Source organism: Neofelis nebulosa, chromosome 1 (assembly GCF_028018385.1).
Source record: "Neofelis nebulosa isolate mNeoNeb1 chromosome 1, mNeoNeb1.pri, whole genome shotgun sequence".
NCBI classification, from domain to species: Eukaryota; Metazoa; Chordata; class Mammalia; order Carnivora; family Felidae; genus Neofelis; species Neofelis nebulosa.
Window position 1 is genome coordinate 225,233,308 of NC_080782.1, and position 24,381 is coordinate 225,257,688.

The following is a 24,381-nucleotide window of genomic DNA, read 5'->3' on the forward strand; positions in this document are numbered from 1 at the left end:
TCTGTCATCCGTCAGCTGGTCTGTCTCCTTGAACAACCTCAGGGACCCACATATGTTCTGACATGGGTCGTCCAGAAAGCTGACAGAGCACACTAGTTAATCACATTTTTACATTTAAAATCCTCGCAAGGGGAGAAAACGATTTTTCTGTAAAAGAAGGATTGCAGGCTCAGTTGTGAGGACCTGGAAACCAGCTTGAGGAAGACTGTTAAACAGGAAGTTTGTGATGAATGGTTTTTAATCAAGTTGTAACCATTCACGATCGCTTTCAAATTCCTGTTTATATATCCCTTTGCTTCCTATCAGAAAGAGGCCAGCCTTGATTTCCTCATCTTTGTGTCCAGGGGTGTGCTAAGCACTTCCCATATATGTTATGCTGTTCAGTTCCTAACCATCCTATGTAACAGTCCTGTGTAGTTACTGCTTCACAGATGGCAAGACTGAGGCCTAGTGAGATCAAGGTGCTCCCTCAAGGTGGCCCTGCAGTCAGCCAGACCTTGGCTTCTGCCTGTCCGTGTGCTTATTAAACTTTTCATGGTGCTCATGAATTCTTACAGTTGTCTTTTTGGTACTGTCTTACATGAGAGCATAATCTCCCATATGCTTTTTTTGTTGTTGGAGGTTCTTTAACGTAGTCATATTTTCCTTCTTTGGAAAGATTTGAGTCAGAGAGAAAGCTGTTTAGAGCTAAGAGTGTATTGATAGCCATTTGTGAATCTATAGCTAAGAATTGGTTTGATTAGGGAAGGAACCCTGCATGCTCTTGATACTTGTTCTATATTTCTTCTAGGAATAGAGCCCCAGGTGCTTGTGCTTTTTGTAAATGAGGTCTTGTATAAGTTTCGTATAAGTTTCTCATCTGGATTTCAATCTTCCTGAATTCTGTTTTCTGTAATAGGAAATGGGAGTGTTGGGCCAGATGACCTTCCCAGTGCCTTCTAGTTTGCACATTTCATGAGGCTGCAAGTCTTTTCTTCTCAGCCCTGGGATCACTGGAGAAGCCCGAGTCCTCATTGCAAACTGCGGGGTGAGAGTGTCCTGTGGGGTCATTGATGTTCAGGCAAGGACAGGCTTCTGGAAAATGAGATCAGCCTGAGGAAGAAGAGCTGAACACTGCTGGGGCCTATTGTGTAAGCATGTAGGTTAGCCATTCACCATCCATCTTCTATTACAACACTTTGAAAAGTTGAATCTATATGGCGTCTATTGACATCACTTGTAAAAAGAACAATTGGCAAACGGTCACATATTTTCCTTCCGTTTGCAAGCAGAATGGATTATTTTGCAAAGTTGTTTCATTAGCAACCAATGGGAACTCTGTTGAATAGAGATTATTTCTACTTTCTCCTTAGTTTGTTTTCACTCGTAGAAGTGCAGGAAGAGATGGTGTAAAAGAGAGGAAGCAGGAGGAGGGAGTAAAGTCCATGCTGGGAGTCTACAAAACAATTGCATGCATTGACAAAGAGTTCACAGAAATGAGATAAAATGCTTTTGGAAAAATCTAGTTTGTCTAGCATTTTGAAAGAATTTCTAGAATTTCTAGAACAACATATTCATTTACTCATGTGTTCCAGTGTCTTAAGTTTGAAGTTCTTTTTGTTTGACTTGGTGACTACTGCTCACCCCCACCGTGTGGCAAGGTGACGGGCAGGTCTAGGCTGCAGGGGCCCCTGGGGCCTTTCCATTTTCCTTGTGGGTCCCCACAGCCTCCTTACACATGCTTTCCCCAGGGCGATGCTCATACCTGAAATTCACACTTCAGCTGTTATGGTTTCCTGCCATAAAGAGTCACCATTAGAATTAAAGGCAAATCATATTTTGTCAGTCTGTTTTACCCAGTGAGGCAGAAAATTCGTTTTGTAAACTAGTATTTGTAAACAATTATTTCTGCTCCCTCAAGATGCGTTCATGTAACCTTAGTCTTGAGTGTGTTCCTTCGATTCTTCACAATGGCGGAGCCAAGGAGGTGGTTTTTTAGCTGGCAGCAGTGTTGCATTCAGACTCCTGAAACCTTGGTCTGAGCCCTAGTTGGACAATTAATTTTCTGAGCCTCAGTTTTCCCATGTCTAGAACAAGGCCAGTAATCCCTGCCTTGTAGGGATCTTTCAAGTGTGGAATGCGATGATGGATTAAACGCAGTTTGTATATGAAGTAAAATGCAGACATAAAGGCCCGGGGTTCGTGAGCAGGATGTACTCAGCCTAAGTTGATGGTTTTCTTTTATTTTTGGTTATAAAGATAAAGACCCGAGTAGTCTTAGAACTGCCAAGCAGAAAGAAAAATGGAGTGATGGCAAGACCCATGGCCGGAAGGTGGTGATCTCCACGCACACCAGTGGACAGGCTAGATGGAACCAAGCTGGCAGCTCAGGTCAGAAGGCAGGATTCAGAGTGATGAGTGTCCAGGGTACAGAAAAATGGACAGGAAGGAGTGTGGGGCGGGGTAGGGGAGGAGAGGTGCAAACCCAGGGCCAGATCAGAGCATTTCTTCAGCCCAGGTCTGGTAGGCCAAAGAGCTTGCTAGTCTTGACCCTAGGACTAGTTCAACAACCTTGGTTTTCTTTGTTCAGGCTTCTAGTAGACTAGAAGTCTACTGTAATAGAGTAGGGGTCTCCAAATGTTTTTTGTAAAAATCACATATCCTTTCTGATGTCACATTTATTCATTTGTACTACAGCCATAGATTGTGTGTGTTATATAACACATTTTGCCAATATAGATTTAAAAATGAGATAAAAAACTTAAAGCAAATGAAAGGTGTGAAGATTTCTTCTTGTGCGTCAGCGACGCTCCGATTATTGCTTTAAACAGCGGGGCTGGGAGCCTCTTGGGGAGGGGCAGTTCCTGTCCTGTGTCCTCAGGGTTTCTAGGGGCCAGCCCCAGAGCCTAGCTTCTGCCAGCCAGAGAGGCAGGGGACCAGCAGGGCTCATTGGTAACCACCCCCCCAAGGAGACACAGGACTGTGGTCTCTTGACTGTGGCCCGGGTAATACCTGCCACTCCTTCCCTTGTCGCACACTGGCTGAGTCCAGACAGCTGAGAGGCCACAGCTGTGTGTGGTGCCCACACGCGAGGCTCCGTGGCAGCACCTTGAGAAGACTTCAGGATTCTGATACACTTACTGGCAAGGGCAGTAACAGGCCAGCTTTGGTATCTGAGTTCCTTTATTATTAACGTCTCTTCACAGCATCTGAGGTACTGTCTGGGGCAGAGAGAAAACATCTTAAGTCTTACCTCAGCGCTGGTCTACTTTTCCAGTACCTAACATGTAACACCTTATTAGTGGCAACAGTGCAAGGTATGATAGTAAATTAGACTGATGGTTATCGTACAGATAAGTGTCTAAAACACAGACATTTTATAGATGCCATTATCCTAATAATAACAGCACTAACATCGGCTAATATTGATTGAGGTAAGCACTTTACATGTGTTCTCTCACTTAATCTCCACAACAGCCCTGTCAGTGTAGAACCTATTAATCCATTTAACAGATACTTGAGTGCCTCTTGGTGACGGAGCTGTGAGGATACATTGTACAAGAAGACAGACCAGGTCCTGAGCTCATGCAGCTTACAGTGTAGTGGGGAGCCACACATGCCCCCAGGGGACCACACATAGCAGAATCATAATTGTGGTGAGTAACCAAGGTCCTGTGTTAGCGGTAGGATGGGATGGTTCCAGAAGGAAGGGACGTTTGAGCTCAGAGAGAAGTTGGAGGAGGTGGGGATGGCAACCTTTGATAGGAAAATGTCAGTGCTCCTGGACAGTGGTTTGTGCATCATTTTCTGTCCCATGTCGCTGTTTAGGTGGACTTGTTCTTGGCCCAGGTCAATCATAAAACACCTAGAGGGCAGACTCTGCCTAATTCCTTCTGTTGTCTTTTCATTGCACCTAGCACAAACTAGGTCCCAATAAATGTGGTTTGGCATGAATTGGTATGTGAACAGATGGCCAAAAGATGTGTAAGACATTACACCTTCCCTGTAGTGTGTTTGGGATGTCAGTCAACAAACATTCCTTGGCTTTTTCTTGTGTGCACATCATCTTTGTGTGTGTGTGTGTGTGTGTGCATGCGTGTACACAGAACTCTTCTAGGGGCTTCAAGATTAGGAAATAAAACCGGACTTCCGCCCTAGCTCTTTAAGGAGCTTGGAATCCATAGAACTCCTGAAATAGAGCACCTGGGACTTAGAGGCAGGCTGAACAAGCAAGCACGTACCTTGTGCAGCTCCTTCTGCCCCCGACGCGACCCGCCCAAATGTCCCGGGTCAGGTCAGGCTTCCCAAGAAGAACGTGCCGCCCTGCTTGGGGGGGCAGGTTGTGGGGAGGGTATGTGAGAGGAAATCCCAGCTCAGCATTAGTAAAGAGCCCAGGCTGCAGAGAAATACAGCTGCTGGAGAGGAAATTTGCTCATGTGTCCTTGGTTGGGGGGGCGTGGGGGGTGGGCGGAGTCTAATGGCATAGCAGCTTGCGATTTGGCTAAGTAGCTTGCAGTGTCCGAGTTTTCTGTCTTCACAACCTGCCTTACTTCTCAGGTAATATTCTGTTTGTAGTCAAAAAACTGAGTATCTCCAAGCACTGACAGTCGAAGAGTTTGCGGGAGAACCACAGTTTCCTCCGGCCATGGCTGTGTCCCGCAGGGGTCTGCAGACATAATACCCTTAATAGCAACACATATTTTTGCAGGATTTACCTATTCACCCCGCCCCCGCTCCCTATCATAGCCCTGCTGGCTGTATGAAAAACAGGAATTTTTGTAACAAGCCCTGCACAGCAAACCTTTTCCTGTTTGGAAAAAAAATTTTTTTTAATTGTTGGCAAAGTTAGAAGACAGCTCTGTTACTCAAAGAGTGACCTGAAATGTCCTCTTAGAAAAATATGGAGCATGATGTTTTGATAAGTAGGGTATTGCTGTGGACCCTCCCCCCACCACCCTTTTGGAGATCGGGGGTAAGTCTAAGTGGTGAGTTAGTGTATGTCCCACCTGGCTTAGTGAACGCTTCTTGAACTTTTTAAAGATTTCATCATTACATACTCTGCAGTCTCATTAAAAATGTCCCCTAATTGCAGTTACAAATGACCTGATCTAATTATGAGTGTTACAGAGCTGCACCACCCTCTCCACCAGCCAGTGCAGACAACCAGGAAGCCATTATCTAGGAGGATCTTCCCCCCTTTATCATTAACTAAATGTGACAGGGACAGGAGTCAAGCTTCCTTTCCTCTAGAGATTTCATCGTGGCTTATCTATGTGTCTATTGTGTTCCAAGAACAAGATAGTCAAGATGGAATATTGTGCAAACGCCCAGACTTTCAGCCTATAGAACATGTCGCAGGGTCAGAGCGCTCAGCCCCTTTCCAGGTCCTCCCCAGGGACAGGCCTGCCTCTTTAAGGACAGATTTAGAACCTCCTTTGCTGGTGTTGGTGGGCCCAGGAGATGAGGCTGTGGTTCTTGGAGCATACATAGGTGTGTGTTTAAGACCCTTCCGTGGGGTTTGGAGAATCTTATGGAAATGAAATAGGCCATTAGAAAAATGTAGTACTTGGCCTCTTTTAGGGATTCTTGTGTGTACTTAAAGTCCTCCTCAAAGCTTGTCTTGAGTTGGGGAAAGATCAATAGATGGGAAGGAAGAGGAAAGTCTAGGGAACAAAAGAAACCTTCATGCATCCACTTGGACACCTGCACAGCACCTAGCCTGGAAGGCCCATTCAGAGCCGAATCTGACCCGCCCGCGCTGTGTGCCCTGGCAGAAGGGTCTGTCACGTTGCTCCTCTGTTGCAATCCTTGGGTGGAATGTAGTACAGAGGGTCAGAGGGCATTTTGAAATACGGATTTCTCAGCCCTGGCTATCCGGCCTGACTCGACTCGGACTATCGCATCTCCTTTTAGACAGATTTTCCCCCCGCATGTTTGTGATCTCTTTTTTATTTTTATTTATTTATTTATTATTTTTTTTTTAATTTAAAATTTTTTTTTTCAACTTTTTTTTTTTTTTTTTTTTTTTTTTATTTTTGGGACAGAGAGAGACAGAGCATGAACAGGGGAGGTGCAGAGAGAGGGAGACACAGAATCGGAAACAGGCTCCAGGCTCCGAGCCATCAGCCCAGAGCCTGACGCGGGGCTCAAACTCACGGACCGCGAGATCGTGACCTGGCTGAAGTCGGACGCTTAACCGACTGTGCCACCCAGGCGCCCCTGTGATCTCTTTTTTAATAAGAAAGAACCTGAATTCATGGTTTGTGTTGAAGCCCGGGCCTTGTCTGTGCAAAGGCTTTTTCTGGCGCACCGATTGGCACTCGAGCATCTGCATCCCACGTTGATGGCATGAGGATGTGGGCACTGTGGCTGCATCCCTGGGTGACCACAAATCCAGCCAGGGCCTTTTTGTGGTCAGGGTGAGGGGCCCCAGAGGTCCAGGGGGCTCAGTCTGCTAAGCCTTGTCCCCAGTTGGCAGAGGAAGCCAGGGGAAGCTTGGGAGACATGCACAGGGGCCTGTTCCCAGGGGTCTAGGACATCCAGAATCCTGCTCCTGGACTTGGCCTCAGGGCCCTGATGACAGAGGCTGCTGAATGGGCAGGTAGTGGGAGTCTGCTGTGTGCCTTGTTCTAGATGGGGAACAAAAAGCTACAAGACAAGCGCCCTCCTTTGGAGCCCATTTTTGCTTTTCCATATGTCCCCAGAGGCTCTCCAGATGCTGGTGATCCCACATGTGTCCATTAGGGGAGTTGGATTGGGGCTTCCTTATTTGCAGCCTGGCTTTGCTGCTTCTGCTGGAGCTTGAGACTCTTTTTGGCCTCCTTCACTGTATATTGGGAGTTGTGGGTTTGTGTTTGCAATCCCTCTGAGCTCCTGCCCACACCCCAGTGAATAGGAGGTAGGAGGAGGGGAGCAGGGCTCAAAATGGCAATATCCTCGTGCCCTCAAAGTTGGGATCTAGGCCCTACTTCTTGGTAACTGCTTGCCATGTGCCAGGCGCCACTGAACATTTTATAAACTCTGTCTCCCTCTAATAGCCCTAAATGGGTCTATTATTTATCTCTGTTTTATAGATAAGGAAACTTAAGGCACCTAGGGGCCAAGCAGTTTCCCAAAGTTAAGTTGATTTTCTTTACTAATTGTGTTAGAAATACACATGGCACAATTTAGTTGTGGAACAACTGTACTGAGCGACTGAAGCCTGGAGCTCTTTGTATTACCACCCCTCTCCCCGTGTCTTTTTGGATAGAGCATGACCTCCCTCTGATGCAGTGACCTGGAGTTAGTTGGCACATACTGCTGGTTATTTGTGGGAGGAGGGGTTGGTGAACAGCACTTGGATCTAAATTTTCTCTTTTTTGGCAGTTCAACTTTCTAAAATAAGAAATATGACCCTGTTTGCCATATATTCACCTATATTAGCCTAATGGACTTGACAGGTAGAAAGGAATCTAGGTCTTACTGGTTTTCAGGCTTTTAATTCTTGACTAAGAATATATCCTGCTTCACTTCTTTCTTTTCCATAATCACGTGGGCCCAGTAATCTAAAACTTCTCACTTGTGTAAATGGCATATGTTCAATCTGAAGAGAATTGGCAGTAGTTTTAGGGGTGATAGAATGGAAACGGTTTTTGCTATTTACGTAGCATTGTAGCTAAGCAAAAATTTAAGTGGTTTTAAAGTGAGTTCCTGTGATTTCCTGTAAAATACAGCTATATAAAAGAAGGTGTCTATAATAATGCTTATTTAATTTTGTCCCCTCATTACATTAAGATACAGACACTGGGTTTGTTTTGGTTTGTTTTGAGAGCGTGAGCGGGGGAGGGGCAGAAGGAGAGAGAAGAATCTGAAGCAGGCTCCATGCCCAGTTCGGAGCCCGGCACGGAGCTGGACGTGGGTCCTAACGTGGGGCTTGATCTCCTGAACTGTGAGATGGTGACCTGAGCCGAAATCAAGAGTCGGACGCTCATCCGATTGAGCCACTCAGGCACTCCTACAGATGCCTGTTTTTAAGATAAGATACTATTTCTCTCGTACTGGTTTGGAGCTCTTTTATAGTGGAGTTCAGAACCCTTCTGATGGTATAGGTTGAAATCTGTACACAAACTTTAAAAGATGTTTACTTGTCTTCCATTAACATATATCTATACTGAACAGTAAGTACTCCCAACGGGAGAAGTACTTATTTCTAACATGATGTTTTGCTTTACAGAATTCAATTCGCCATAATCTGTCCCTACACAGCAAGTTCATTCGTGTGCAGAATGAAGGAACTGGAAAAAGTTCTTGGTGGATGCTCAATCCAGAGGGAGGCAAGAGTGGCAAATCCCCTCGGAGAAGAGCTGCGTCCATGGACAACAACAGTAAATTTGCTAAGAGCCGGGGCCGAGCTGCTAAGAAAAAAGCATCCCTGCAGTCTGGCCAGGAGGGTGCCGGGGACAGCCCAGGATCTCAGTTTTCTAAATGGCCTGCGAGCCCTGGCTCTCACAGCAATGATGACTTTGATAACTGGAGTACATTTCGCCCTCGAACTAGCTCAAATGCTAGTACTATTAGTGGGAGACTTTCTCCCATTATGACCGAACAGGACGATCTTGGAGATGGGGATGTGCATTCTCTGGTGTACCCACCATCTGCTGCAAAGATGGCTTCTACGCTACCCAGTCTGTCTGAGATAAGCAATCCTGAAAATATGGAAAATCTTTTGGATAATCTCAACCTTCTGTCATCACCAACGCCATTAACTGTTTCAACCCAGTCTTCACCTGGCACCATGATGCAGCAGACACCGTGCTACTCATTTGCACCTCCAAACACCAGTCTGAATTCACCCAGCCCAAACTACCAAAAATACACATATGGCCAGTCCAGCATGAGCCCTTTGCCCCAGATGCCTATGCAAACACTTCAGGACAACAAATCGAGCTATGGAGGTATGAATCAGTATAACTGTGCACCAGGACTCTTGAAGGAGTTGCTTACTTCTGACTCTCCTCCCCACAATGACATTATGACAGCAGTTGATCCTGGGATCGCCCAACCCAACAGCCGGGTCCTTGGTCAGAATGTGTTGATGGGCCCTAATTCGGTCATGTCAACCTATGGCAGCCAGGCATCTCATAACAAAATGATGAACCCCAGCTCCCACACCCACCCTGGACATACCCAGCCAACATCCGCAGTTAATGGGCGTGCCTTGCCCCATGCGGTCAACACCATGCCCCACACCTCGGGTATGAACCGCTTGGCCCCCGTGAAGACAGCTTTACAAGTGCCTCTGTCCCACACCATGCAGATGAACGCGCTGGGGGCCTACTCCTCGGTGAGCAGCTGCAATGGCTATGGCAGGATGGGCCTTCTCCACCAGGAGAAGCTCCCAAGTGACTTGGATGGCATGTTGATTGAGCGCTTGGACTGCGACATGGAGTCCATCATTCGGAACGACCTTATGGATGGAGATACGTTGGATTTTAACTTTGACAATGTGTTGCCCAACCAAAGCTTCCCGCACAGCGTCAAGACGACGACACATAGCTGGGTGTCAGGCTAAGAGTGAGTTAGTGAACAGGTAAGATCACCCCCGTGTCAAAAGACCTTCTGAAGCCAGGACTTAAAAGAGAGGAACACGGTAACTTGCCACATATCTTCCATGGTTGGGACTTTTCCTGATGTCAGCTGGCTGTTCCTTGCAGAGAGGCATCTTTTATCATTCTTTCTTTGCCCTTTTTGCAGCTTATAATTTTTTTTTCTTTGAGCTTAAACGTAAGGAATTTTCCTCTGACTGCTTTAAAGATTTGACAGTTAGATGGCTGCATCTTTTTAGTAACTCTTCAATAAATGAATACGTTTGATACAAATCAAATGCTGCAGGGTTTTTTTATAAGTGGAATTTTTCCCATTGAAAGATTTCAGAGCTGTTTGAGAAAGCTCTAGCTTCTCCCATCCCCCCCACCCCCCAAGTATGTCTGTCACTCTAATACGTTAAATCGAATTGATTTTAATTCGGCTGTATTTTCATTGTGTGTTTTTTCTAGGCTACACTTAAAAGTACTTCAGACTGTCTGACAGCAGGAACTGAGAGAAGCAGTCCAAAGATGTCCTTCACCCCTCCTTTTCGTTTTCTTGATTAAAAAAAAAAAAACAAAACAAAACAAACAAAAAACGAATTTCTTTTTTCCTTTCGTCAGACTTGGCAGCGAAGACACTTTTCCTGTACAGGATGTTTGCCCGATGTTTGCAGGTTATGTGCCGCTGTAGATAAGGACTGTGCCATTGGAAATTTCATTACAATGAAGTGCCAAACTCACTACACCATATAATTGCAGAAAAGACATTCAGATCCTGGTGTGCTTTCAAGTTTTGTACATAAGCAGTAGCGACAGAACTGTATTTGTGTGTGTTTGTTGTTGTTGTTGTTGTTGTTGTTGTTGTTGTTTAAAAAATATCCATTTGGTCCAAGGAAAGTTTATACTCTTTTTGTAATACTGTGATGGTCTCATGTCTTTGATAAGTTAAACTTTTGTTTGTACCACCCGTGTTCTGCTGAACAGACGAACCACAGAGAACCAAGCTCTCCATCCTGCGCCTCCAAGGGACAGCTTTGGGCCTGTTCACATGGCCACTTCACATGAGAACCAATAGCCTGTTATCAATCTGCTGAATTAATGGACTTGTCAGACACCTTCGGGGGAAAAAATAGATTAAATGCCAGCCTTGTACAGGTCTTTTCTATTTTTTTGTTTGTTTATTTTGTTATTTGCAAATTTGTACAAACATTTAAATGGTTCTAATTTCCAGATAAATGATTTTTGATGTTATCGTTGGGACATTTTTGGAATAGATATTGAACTGTAATGTTTTCTTAAAACTAGAGTCTACTTTGTTACATAGTCTGCTTGTAAATTTGTGGAATCCCAGATATTTGAGGCAGCATCCATAATTTTCATTTTGTATTTCTAACTGGATTAGTACTAATTTTATACGTGTGTAACTGGTTTGTACACTTGGGGATGCTACTTGGTGTTGTTTCTGACTAATCTTAAAATCATTGTAATTACTACTTGCATACTCCACGTTTCTGGCTCTGTTCTGGCAGGAGAGTGATGGTTAGTTATGGACATTTTGCGTTTCATGTTTAGGAGAACTTAGTAAGCTTTTATGTATGTGTTTTAAAGAAATTCCATCTGCTCCTATTATCCCGTGAACTAAGTGCACGGTGTTTCAGGGACTCCTGAGGGGCCTCGTGATGTTTGTAGATCAGAAAGGGAGACCCGAGTCTAAAACCATTCTCCTCTCTCAAACTGGGAGTTTGGATCAACTTAACCTTTTGGAGTTGAGCTTCAGCAAATGTTTTCCCTCCTATTTCTGTGCTCTTATTTTGGTCTAGGTGGAGGTTGGTTTGATAGCTCTGCCTTGAAGGATTATGTTAAGACTCACACTTCATTCCTCTCTCCCTTCTGTCCTGCAGATTACTTAGCACACTGTGGAAATTTAGGTGGAAGGAGGAAAATTTAAAATAGGACTTCAGTGATTTGCAGAATGCTTTGTGTCCCTGAGTGCAGATGGCTACCAAATGGACTAGAGCTTGTTTAAAAATTGGGGCAATTAATTTGAAAGCCGACAAACCAGCTATAGGTTGTATATTTGAATTTATTGTAAAACCTCTTATTGTAAGTTAGAATTGGAGAATTTCCTTAGCCTTTAGCAACCTAAACTACAATGCTGCATCATTATGTTTTAATATTTTGCAATTACCTGTAACTGACAGACTAGGTTAATTGGCTTTGCATCCGTCAGTATTTTCAAGTCTTGTGGAATGCCCTAAGTCAGCACAATAGAAGGAGCAGGTGCACAAAAATGTTCCTCTTGCCTTCTTGAGAAGGCTCTGATTTCTTTCTGTGTACTTAGCCCAGATCACACTTGCTTTGTCTTGCATGTGGATTGCCGATCTGTTGGCTTGGTCTTTCCTACATGTTTAACGAGAACGCAAGTGTTCCTGAAAGATTTCCTATAGGAGGCCAGCTCTGTTGTAAGCTTCCCACTGTGACTTCTACTGTCTTGAAAGTTCATTAAATAGCCACCTGGCCAACCATCCTTACTGCTAGCCACTCCAAATTATGTCTGGTTTTGGAAACCCTAGTTCCTCTAAGCAGTGCCTTCTGCATATGTAATAGAACTTGTTGGTGCCAGAGTACTTGGGTTCTCTACTGTGTCCAGCTTCTTTCCTCCTCCTGTGCCATCACATGGTGAGCCTCAGAGCCCCTGTTTGTTCATTAAAGAGGCAACTCCAGCAGAAATCACTCTTAAAATCTTATTACATCCTAGAGTAACTTTTTAAAAAGATGTTTCTTCCTCCTGAGTCTGTGTAAATACCTCTTTTTTTTTTTTTTTTCCTGCAGATTTTTGTGTTGAAATTCTCATGAATCTTGAGTATCTCTCTGGGGTACAGTGAAGTCCAGTGAAAGGCACCTTGTCTATTTTGAAAACAAACATTATGTGACCTCTGGTAATACTTTTTCTGTACGAATACTGACTTTCTTGAGTAATTAGTATATCAGTTATTGTACATGATTGCTTTGTGAAATGTGCAAATGATATCACCTATGCAGCCTTGTTTGATTTATTTCCTCTGGTTTGTACTGTTATTAAAAGCATATTGTATTATAGAGCTATTCTGATATTTTAAATATAAAGTATTGTTTCCGTAATATAGATGTATGGAATATATTTAGGTAATTAGATGTATTACTTGCAAAGTTCCGCTTCGACAAACTGACAAAGTCTAAATTAATTAGCAAATGTTGTATCCCAGTGGGCAGTAAATCAATGGAGCATACTGAGAAGAGGAGAAGGACACTTGAAATGGAAAAAAAAAAAGTTTTCCAAAGGTATACAATTTGGACATGTTCAACTGCTGGGTATATGTTACCAACACCTCCCTCCCTCCCCCCAGACTTACTTGAAACTCTCACACTCAGCTCTTACGAGTTCTTAATTTATAACTGACTTTTAAATGAGAAGTTTCTCTTGTGGTTTTGGTCTGGGAGTTAATTGTTCATTAAAAAAAGGCAGTGTGGTTTATGCAAACAAAACAGCCTTGCATTACTCTTGGCCTCCTCCTTGAGGGTGGTGTGCACGGCCTGGCAGTGTGGCCAGGTGTGGCCACCGGAGTCCTGTCGGGATGCGGTCACATCCCCCCCCCCCCGCATTTCACTACTCGAGTTCAGTAACAGCACAGATTCCACGTTCCTGTTCCGATACTCTCTGAGAAGTGCCTGATGATGCTGATGTACTTACAGACACAAGAACAATCTTTGCTATTATTGTATAAAGCCATAAATGTACATAAATTCTGTTTAAATGGTTTGGCGTCTTTCTTTCCTAATTGTGCAGAATAAGCTCTTTATTAGTGTTTTGTTGTTGTTTTTTAATGTGTACCTTAAGTGAAGCCTTGTCAGCCACAGTGCCATGGTTTCTTCAAATCTGGTATTTCCTTTGGGGGGCAGGGGTGGGTTGGGGAGGAAACAGTCCATCTGAGAGTGAAGTCCCGAGAGTTGAAGAACAAGTAAAATCCCTGATAAGGAACAACCCGGGAGCCGCATCTTCGGAATGTCTGCGACGACATCCTGTGCGGTAATTCCTAGGCATATTAAATCTCATGTCAGACGGACCATGCTAAAGGGAAAAAACACTTGAAGGGCAAGTGAGGAGGGCACTGAGCACTAGCGGGTGTGCGGGGAGCAGTGGCTTTCCAGGGCCGTGTGTGTCCCTACCTCACACACCTTGCCGAAGGGGGAGGGGGATTGTGTCCTCCTTTAAGTGGCCACAGATTGGAGGTTTATATGTTTTACTTTTCTTTTTTTCAGAAAGTGCCTGAGCAATGAGCCAGGATTAGATTAACATGGTTAAAATGCACTAAAAAAAATTTTTTTAGCATGTATTTATCTTTTGAGAGACAGCATGAGCAGAAGAAAGGCAGAGAGAGAGGGAGTCACAGATTCCGAAGCAGGCATCCAGGCTCTGAGCTGTCAGCAGAGTCTGACACAGGGCTGGAACTCACAAAGCACGAGATCATGACCTGAGCCGAAGTTGGGTGCTCAGCCAACTGAGCCACCCAGGCGCCCCCAAAATGCATTTTCAAACCAGGAAAAGCCTGGTCTCCTTGCTTCTGACTCAGTTACAAGGCAAGTGAATGAATGGGTTAGAGTAGTAACAAGGAAATAGGTTATTCTAATGTTTATCTGTTTAGACACCAGAAGGTCAGTCTAGCTTTTCAGGGTTGGTTTGTTTCCCCTTCCCTCCATCAAATAGAACCCTTTCTTTAAAACACATGATAGCCCAGAGCATAGAGCAGATAAAGAAAGGCATCTTCTCCCAGACCCTGGGGCTCATGCACAGATCACTTTGAAATCTGACCTAGCCCACGTGCAGAAAAATGCCGATTGTACCACCAGGACTCAAGCCGGCAGGCTCCTTTCATAGCCCTCCATACACATACACAGAATCGTATATCTGATGTCACGTATCGGGACCAGTTCCCAAGGTTTAACATCACTTGATAGGAGGAAGCAACTCAGCAGGAAGATTTCGCAGACAGAATCCTGGGCTGGAGCTCAGTGCTTAACGTCAAGGGAGAAACTTCTTTGGTGGCATATAGGTCCTTGCTGTGACCAGGCCGCCGACGCTAGAATCGGGATGTGTACCTAGGATTGTTTCTTGGCCACCGAGCCTGCCACACTGAGGGACTCTGCCCCAGCTCCCGTTTCTTCATGTTTGAGCAGACCCCTAACAGATGCTGGTTAAACGCACACTGGTTGGTGTGGTTAGGTGGGTGGAGTACTGCTCTCAGAGATGTATCGGCACTAAGTGGCAGTCTCTGAGTTAGACGCCATCGCATACACGTTGAACTTTTTATCATCTGTTAGTGCTCATTACAGGCCCGTGAACCTGCAGCTGGGTTGGGCCATGACCTCTAAAAGGGGGTGTAGTCCTAGGTGTCCGTAGGCCAATTTTGCTATTTCATTATTGGTGTAAAAATGACACTGGTGATAACTTCTGTACACAGCCTCGAGGATGTTTTCCGGTTACTTAAACTGGAAAACGAGTGACATTTCTGTGGAATGGAAAGGGAGGGAGGTATGTAAGCTGGTGGGAGTGTAAGAAGGCCAAGGAGTCTCCTTGGTAGCGGGTGATGGATCAGGAAACCAGATGTGAAATGGGGACAGCCGAGGTGTGAGCCGAAGGTGTCTGGATGCTTTGACTAGAGGAACCTACAGAGTGGCACGGACATCCAGAAGTTCAAGAGAACTTTTGTTACTGCAGGTGGCTGGGGGAGGAGGCTTTCTTATGCGGACGCCTGGCTTTAGCAGTATGGCTGTGAGAGGGGGAAGCGCCACGCTGAGAGCATGTGGCTGTTACAGGAAGAAGGAAGGAAAGGAGATCAGGGCCAACTATTCTCAGCTTGACTGGTGGCAGGAAAGTATCTGCTCCCCTACCCCTGCCTCCCAGTCTCCCACGGACTCAAAAGGCTAAATGCAATTTCTTGGCATCAGCACCTTTACCGCGTTGGTGTCTTCGAAAAGTGCAAGAAGTTTGCACTGGAAACCACTGGTGGAAAGCAGGGATTTACCTCCAGGAAGAGAGAGGGCAGCTTTGTGAGGGCTAAGTCACTCATTCTTTCTGTCTCATTCCCTCCGTGAACAACTTTTCAGAATTGCCATGAAACTTCAAAGTGGCAGATGGTAGCCTGGGAGCCGTGTTGGGTTTTTGTACTGCTAGAGTTTCTGCAAACATTCTTGGGACTGTAACCGTAGGGAAATGGCTGCCCCACAGGGATGACCTCAGTTGAGATCGCTGCTTAGAATCGAGCTCCCGGTGGCCCATTTCAAACCCAAGTTTTCTTTCCCTCTGATGTATTGGGACAGACAGGAGGTCCATTCTGCCTTTCAGTGCCTGGTTGCAGAACATGAGCAGAAGTGCCCGTTGCTTGGTTTGTGCTGGTTTCAGGACACTTACGCCTGCAGAATGCGATCTGCTCTGATGTGTGGGCAGCGATTGGCCTGTAGATAAGGAAAGTTGAGGATACCTTCTGCCACCTGCCTTCCAGGTTTGATGCAAGGATTAGAGGATGAGGTAATGTCTGCAGATGGCTTCCTGTGTCCGGGAGAAAGACCTTGTACATGTGAGTTGGTGTCAGTGTAGGTAATAGTAGGCTTTGGGGATTTGTTTCCTTAATGGGGCTTCTGGACAGTCAGCATTTCCTGCAGGATGAGTGGGAGAGCCACTGGGTTCATTTCCATCCTCTCTCTGCATTTTTATTTGCACTCTTCTATCTCTGCAGCAGGGGAGTGTGGACAGTTGGCCAGACCCGTACTTTTTCTTTTCTTGGTAACTCCAGAAGTGCTTAGTAGGTTGTAAACCTATAATGTGGCCAGTACAAACTACCTGTGATCATGGTTTCCCACGAAGTTCTCCATGGACCCATACTGAGAAAATTTAAAGACATTTTAGGCTTCTTGACCTTGACCTCACCCTGGTCGTGTGCTCCTAGTAGACCGTGGAGGCCCCCAACGCCATGTGCCCCTTTTAGGCCATGCTTTTGTGTGCTAGGGGGAAGGGCAGAGAGGAGAAGCCTGATGTTGAGGAGGCCACAGTGATGTGCAGGAGCCTGATCTTCTGGTTCATGAGAATTGATGGTTAAATTTGCCAGAAGTTTGAGAGCCGATTTTAAATACCACCATTGTTCACAATCAGATTAGATAAACTTACTATTGATTCATATTGAGAAAAAGGTAGTAAATGCTCGGAACTCACCACTAACGACTTTTGTCCTAATGTACGACAGTGTACTCTCGTCCGCCCTTGAGGTATTTATGTTACCTGTCTCTGTCTGGTAGGATTATTGTTTAGTGGCCTGCTACTGCTCTGCTGAAGCTGAACACAGTTTCAGTTTAATGAATATAATTTGAATGAGGGCGAGAAAAGGTTTCACGGTAAGTCATATCGGTGAAATTTGCTGAGAAAATAAACTTATTGAGAAAGGAGTCGACCGGGATGGAAGTCCATTCATCAAATCCCGGCCGAGTCGCCACGATATGTTGGCTCCAAGTAAAAGAGTTTGGCAACAGCCAATGAAAGCATTTTGCGAGAATCAATTGGCCTGATAGAACTTAACGGTAGAGAGGATGGTATATTTTATTACGTGTAAATTGAATGCTACACATCCTTCATGGTGGTAAATTCATCATAAACTTATGTCTATCCAGGCATATATTAACTTCTCCAAAGAGCGGGTTAAATATTGACCAGCACACCACTGACAGTGTCATAAAGGCACCAGAGGACCGGAGGTTCGGGTGACCTAGAACAAACGGGTAGAATGGGAATAGGGGAGACGGAGAACAGGAAGTTGTGGTGAGGCCCAGGGTGTGGTCAGCACAGTGGGTGGCTGAGTGGCAGTGAGGTACCGGCCCCAGCAGTGGAAGAGGTCAGGGGAGATAAGGCCTGGTGGTCGTGTGGGGCGTGCACATTAGACTCCGAGCCAACGAGAGGGGCAGCAGCAGGACCTGGGTGCAGTGGCAGTCTCCAATTCAAGGGCCAAAGCATGTAACTTTGGGGAGAAAACGGGAGGCAGGTAACAGCTGGATCAGTGGCTGGGAAGGTACACGATAGAGTGGCTAGATGCCCCAAGCATCAAAAGAGGGTTTTTAAACTTGGAAGAAAAAGATTCTGGAGCTGGAAGTGGAAGGCAGAAGGATTCCCGTTCTGGTTTGAGACCCCTCAAGGGTTGTCACCCAGGGGTCTACTTACTGGAATGAGTGGGGGAAATTCAACGGCCCGAGTGAAGACCCCATCACCATGCCTGGCACACAGAGCTCGCGAAATTGGGGTGACCAAACATTCTGGTTTGCCCAAGACAGGCTTGGGCAACTTGTGCCCAGAGTAGTTGTTAGTGCTGCTCTTATCACTCCGAAGGGTTCAGGTTTGGGCAGTTGATTGTATGTTCACTCCACCAGTGAATAACCGCTGCTTGGTTTTTACTTCCTGGAGCTCTCACTTCACAATGGATGTACCAAGAGACCCCTGTGGGTGAGAGCCCTCAGGGGCCCTGCCCCCGGGAGAGGCTTCCTTGGGCCAGAAGGTCATAGTTTAATCTCAAGCATGTAAGGTCCTTCCCAGCCTTTCTTTCCTTCTCCTGCCTTTCTCCACCAGCCTTTTCACCTGCTGGAAGGTTTGTTAATCGGGAATGTCTTTTTCCTTTCCTTATTAACCAAGGTACAGCTCAAAGCCTTCCCTTCCCTACCCTTCAAGCCCTCCCCACCCTCTCCTCTCAGAGGAGTGACTTGAACAGGTGGGCTAGCTGAGTTTCAGGGCTCCTTTCCCCAATACACACATGTGGCTGTGATGAGCTCTAGCTGAATAATAATAATCCTCAGTAGTCCTCCTGAGGCAGGCCTGTAGCCATCCTACCGACAAGTTCAGCGCCAGGCCTGACTGACTTGGGCCATCACCAAGGTCCCAGTGAGCCTAAAGCAACTGGCCTGCGCACTTGACCACTGGACACAGCCAAAGGCGTTCTTTCATGAGCCAGTCTGCGTCTGCCAACATTCCAACAAATTAAAAGCAGACCCAGAAGCACAAGGTATTTTGACAAGTCTGGAGGTGCTGTTTGCTTTCTTCAACCAAGGGAAGCTCAAAGGCGAGAGACGGGCTATGACCGATGACGAAATGCCTGTAAGAGATGATTGGTTTTCCTCACGGCTAGCAGTCCCCGCAGTTGCAAGACCTTGCCTTTCCATATAGCTTTTCTCTGGGCTCAGGAGACAGACCCAGTTCCGTTTACCACCCACCTCCAAAATTGCCATTGAGAACGTGATGCCAGTTCAAAGAATATCATGTTGAAATTAATTGGACCTCTTCAGATATTTTTCAAACAAAATATTTTGAAAGGAAGGTACTTTTCTCCCTTACAAGACAAAAAGTTTCTCCCACTTCAGTTCACCACACCGAAACAATGACTTGGTAAAAGGGAGACATTTCCTGAAGTCAGGCAATTTTGTTTAGAAATCCTGGTGAAGTTGGGCTAAAACATACCCTGAATAGAAAATGTCATTTTTCCCTGTAAATGTATCTTAGGAGATCTCAAAATGCTTCAAGCCCTATGTGCTATACTTTTAATTAGTGTTCTCTTTAAGGTTCCATTTCCCTTCCGACTTTTTTTTTCTGTCTTAAATAATTGATATTCCATTAAAAGCATGAATAATTTTCAAAACCCTGAATAGGACAGGCTGGAAGCATTTAACAGCTGTATGGAATCTCATGTAACCATCATGTGCCTTTTTTTTTTTGGAAACAACAATTGTCCTTGTCTCTTGTGAGAAAATCACATGATTAAAAAAATAGATGACGAGCAATAATTCTGCTGTCACTTGGTCACTGGCAAGAGTAGGGCTAGGGAGGAAGACATAAGAAAAATGCATTCTTGGATCTTGCAGCCACACCAATCTGCAAACCTTCCTGGAGTAAATAATTTCCTTTGTCATTTCTGGGTAACTAAAAAAAGGCTTCGGAATGTTTCCAGGACTGGGCATTCTGTTGTGTAATACTTTTGGAGTCTGAGTTACCTTCCTTTGCTGAAAGAGTTGGCTCAACACCCAGCCATCTTCCCCCTCCTGGATCTGAGTGTCGGAGAAACGGATCTGAATTGAGTGAATGAAAATTCGGTCTTTATTATGGACAATAATACTCCCTCCAGGGTTAGAATTTCTTAATATAGTTGACAGCAGAAAGAAGTTTGGATCAGCTATGGGTCCCAAAGATGCTGGTTGACCTAAGCGTCTTGAAATGAAGCATGCCTTTGTCTTAATTGTCCCTGCTTGGGAAGGGAGCTGCTGGTGTGCCACTGGAGGGTGAGCTTGCCAACGTGAGTGACAGGGGGAGGTCTTCTGTCATCTTTGAGATTCCAGAGAAAAGAAGTTCCAAATATGAAATGTTTGAACGTAGCAGTGCTAGTCATTGACTGGCACAAAAAAGTGTTGGAATTGAGTATTTCTCTGTGAACTGAGCCAGTGTGTGTGTGTGTGTGTGTGTGTGTGTGTGTGTGTGTGTGTGTGTTTCCAGGACATTTCTAAGACTTGTGGAAGAAAAACTATAATTAAGAAAAGTGGATGGGTTATTAGGAAAGGCTTGTTTTCAGAAGGTTTTGTGAGCTTAGTAGCACTTAGCATTTGTAGTACCTTCCATCCGAGGATCCCCAGCATCTGCCAATGTAGGTTCCTTTGCTTCCCTTTGAATTAAAAAGAGCAGAGGGGCACCTGGCTGGCTCAGTCAGTGGAGTATGCTATTCTTGATCTCGGGGTTGTGAGTCTGAGCCCCACATGGGGAGTAGAGATTACAAATAAAAATAAAAATGGGATACCTGGGCAGCTCAGTCGGTTAAGCCTCCGACTTCAGCTCAGGTCATGATCTGACAGTTCGTGGGTTCGAGCCCCACCTTGGGACCTGTACTGACAGTGCAGAGCCTGCTTGGGATCCTCTCTCTCTCTCTCTCAAAATAAATAAATGAACTTAAGAATAAATAAAAACAATAAAAATAATCTAAAAAAATTTTTTAAAACCAGAGCAAACCCACTGTATATGGAGCCTGGACTAGGGGAAAATGTCCCCCTGGTAGGGGAGTTTTGTTAGTGGAGACCCTGAGGAAACCTGCCGATGTGAGACACAGCATTACTGAGAGGGGGAGCTACTGACTGTGGGCAGCAGGATTATTTGGAAAGATTTGGAGAAGTGCCACTTCTGGGGCTCTTTCCCAGAACTGTGGGCTCAGAATCTGTAGTGGGGGTGTGATGGCCGAGAAATCTGCATTTTAACTATTCCAGGTGATGTTTACAAACAGTGATGTTTGGGAACCACCACCAGTCTATGAAGTTGCTGTAGTATTCATTGGTATTATTGGTATTCATTCATTTTCCATCCGATAAAATTAGTTATATCCCATGTCTCAGGCCCTCTGTAGAGTGCTAGGGAAGCCCTGTGTGGTGAACGGGACAGGGACAGACCCGTCAGCCACCCTCATGAGGCTCAAAGTCTCCTAGTGTCTTCAGCTGCGGAATCAGGTTGACTTTACCAGAAAGACGTCAGGAAGTATTCTTTAAAAATAGGCTACTTGGATCAGAAAAATACTGAGCTGATAACAGACCCTGAAACTAAAATGTCCATCATCCATCAAAGGTTTTATTATCTGCCTAACCTGTGGTGAGTGCTGGGTAAATGGGTTGACCAGACTGGCCCCTGTCCTCTAGTGTTTACGAGTCAAGGCCTGGTTCGGCTTCTCACCAGCATGAGGCTCTATCCCTGAATAACGCTGTAGAGCGGCTTTCAAGCAGCTTGAACCAAGAGACAGACCTGGAGACACAGCCGATTTGATCCAGAGTGACCGCATGGTTGAGCTAAATGCTTCCAGGTCTGAGGAAAATAACCTAGTCCGTGAAGGATCTGTTTTCCATTGAAAATGAGGCTTAAAAAAAAATAAATTAAAAAAAAAAAAATATATATATTGCTGTAGGAGAGAAACAGCTCATCTTGCAAAATCTCTGAAGGAACGTAAGCTGGACCCAGTTGGTGTGGCTAAGATGAGCTTACCATACAGACCACTGTGGCCCAGGCTGGGCCAGCAGCTCCTTGCTCCTGGGCTGGGTCTGCTGCAGCTCCAGGGTAGGGAGCCTCTCTTCCAAAGCCCTGGTGAGGAGCAAGGGCCACAGTGTGAGCAGCCCTGGGGCAGGGTCAGACACCCCATCATGATGATGCACTGACAACTTCATTTGGGTGGTGTCCTCAGGCTGAGCTCTGTTCCATACAAGGGAACATTCCGGATCACTGGAAGCTGCCGCCCGTATGGCTGCCTGGACTTTTTCTAGTTTGTTTGAAGAGTGTCCCCAAAAGTAGGACATAAATCTCCTGTTGCAAAAAGAACCTATCCAGTTCCATTTGACCTTTTCTGATGAGGCAGGGTCATCACAAGCAATACGTGTGATTGAGCCAAGTTGGTGTTCAGAGATGTCCTCAGGACTGTTGACACAGATCTTGGTGTTGGACCCTCCCTCCCTTCACCTCTTTCCCTCTGTCCCTCACTCTCCCCCACTCTTTGTCATGGAAAATTTCCAACGTAAACAAAAGCAGAGAGAATAAAAAGTACAATGGTCCTCCGCGTATGCATCACCTAGGTTGAACAATGATCACCTCATGGCCAGACTTGTTTTCTATATACCCACCCTTAATAACACTGGGTTATTTTGAAGAAAACTCCATAGAGCACATAATTTCACCTGTTTAAAATGTATATATATCTAATTATATAGGGAAGGATTCTTTTAAGTTTTAAAGTATTTTTATTGACCTGTAACTTACATACATTCAGATCGTTCAAACCATTTGGTTTGACAACTTCAGGTCAAGGTACATCACGTTTTTATCTTCCCATCCCTTTGTGCCCCTTCTCAGTCATTTCCCTGCGTTGAGAAGCAACCATTGATCTGATTTTTATTGCTGCTGGTAATTTTTGCCTATTTGAGAATTTCATATAAGTGAGATCATAATTCTGTACTTTGTAGCTCCTGGCTTAGTTCACTTAGTGTATTATTTTTGAGATTCATCCATGTCATTGCTTGTATCAGTAGTTTGGTCCCTTGTATTCTTGATAGTATTTCATTGTATAGATATGCTAATCGGTCGATCCATTCTTCTGTTGTTCTGGGCTGTTTTCAGTTTTTGACTAGTGTGAGTAAAGCTGTGTCTCTAGACATATATTTTTATTTCACTTGAGTAAATACCTAGGACTGGGATTGCAGAGTCATAGGTATGTTTACCTATTTAAGAAAATGCCAATGGTTTTCCGTAGTGGTTGTCCCATGTTACACTTCCACCAGCAATGTCTGAGAGTTCTGATTGTTCCCCATCCTCTCCAAAATTTAGTATTTTTCACCTTTTTCATTTTTTCTTAAAAATTTTTAAATTTATTTTAAATTATTTTTGAGAGAGAGCGCCAGTGTGGGAGGGGCAGAGAGAGAGGGAGACAGAGAATCCCAAGCAGACTCTGTGCTGACAGCACTGAGCCCAGTGTGGGGCTCGAACTCACAGACTGCCAGATCATGACCTGAGCCGAAGTTGGACCCTTAGCCAACTGAGCCACCCAAGCGCTCCTCATCTTTTTTATTTTAACCATTCTGTTGCTTATAGTATAGTGGTATCTCATCATAATTTGAATTTGCATTTCTCTGATGATTAATGATGGTGAACCCTTTTCCTGTGCTTACAGGCCTTTTGTACATCTTTTGTGAAGTGTCTATTCAAGTATTACTCATTTTTTTTTTTGATTGGGTTGTTTGTCTTCTTATTATTGAGTTGTAGGAAGTCTTTATATATGATATATAATATGTGACATATTATATATTATATATTGTGGATACAAGATATAGGTATTTTTCTACTTGTCTATCATCTACTTTTCTATGTTTCCAGATATAGGCGTAGCCCATATTTTCTCTCAACCTGCTACTTATTTTCTTGATGGTGTCTTTTGATAAATAGTACTTTTAAGTCCAGCTTATTAAGTTTTTCCCTTTATGGTTTGTGCCTTCTGTGTCTTCACCGAGAAATTTTTACCCACCCCTGTATTTTCTTATGTTTCCATCTAATAATAGTTTTATTTTTTATCTATAGGACCAAGAGCTAAAATAACCACAACAAAATCATAATGGCAATACCATCATCACACATAAAGAATAAAACAATCATAATATTAAGGACCCAGTCAGCACAATATTAAAATTTTCTCAAGTATTTTCTAACTTCTTATAGTTTTTTAAAATTCGAATGAGAATCCAGATAACATTCACATATTGATATTTTGATATGTCTCTGAGTCTCTCTTAATTTATGTATCTTGCCTTTTTTTTTTTTTTTTTTCACTCTGTTGAAGAAACTGGGTCATTTGTCTTGTAAAGTATCCCATGGTTTGGATTTTGCAGATTGTGTCTTCATGGGATCTTTTAATATATTTCTCATCCCCTGGGTATCCTGAAATTTAGTAGTTAGATCTAGAGTTGTGATCATATTCGGGTTCATTTTTTTGTAAAGAGGGCATCATAGTATTCTGTGAATATATAGGGTGGGAAGTACATGATGTTTGTTGTATCTCTTCTCTATGGTGTTAGCAGCCACTGATCATTATTGTTATCATGCTTATTTCATTAGGGTTATAAAAATGGTGAAATTGTATCATCTCCTTTAAATACATTAGTTGAAAATAATGAAGAGACCAACTATGAAGGGAAACAATTATGTGGGTGCCCAATGGACTTTACCTGGAACAATCCCAGGGATGTTGATGGTTTTCGCAGGCCACTA

At 44.4% G+C, this 24,381-nt stretch overlaps 1 protein-coding gene across 1 annotated transcript in view; it reads left to right on the top strand.

Moving 5' to 3' along the window:
• FOXO1 (forkhead box O1) overlaps positions 1 to 13,333 on the top strand; it is a 98,830-nt gene extending 85,497 nt beyond the window's left edge. The window contains exons 2-3 of the mRNA XM_058686591.1: positions 8,192 to 9,547; positions 10,014 to 13,333. Coding sequence (XP_058542574.1) covers positions 8,192 to 9,529 — 1,338 coding nt within the window. The 3' untranslated portion in view covers positions 9,530 to 9,547; positions 10,014 to 13,333. The remainder of the gene's footprint in view (positions 1 to 8,191; positions 9,548 to 10,013) is intronic.
• Positions 13,334 to 24,381: the final 11,048 nt, after the last annotated feature.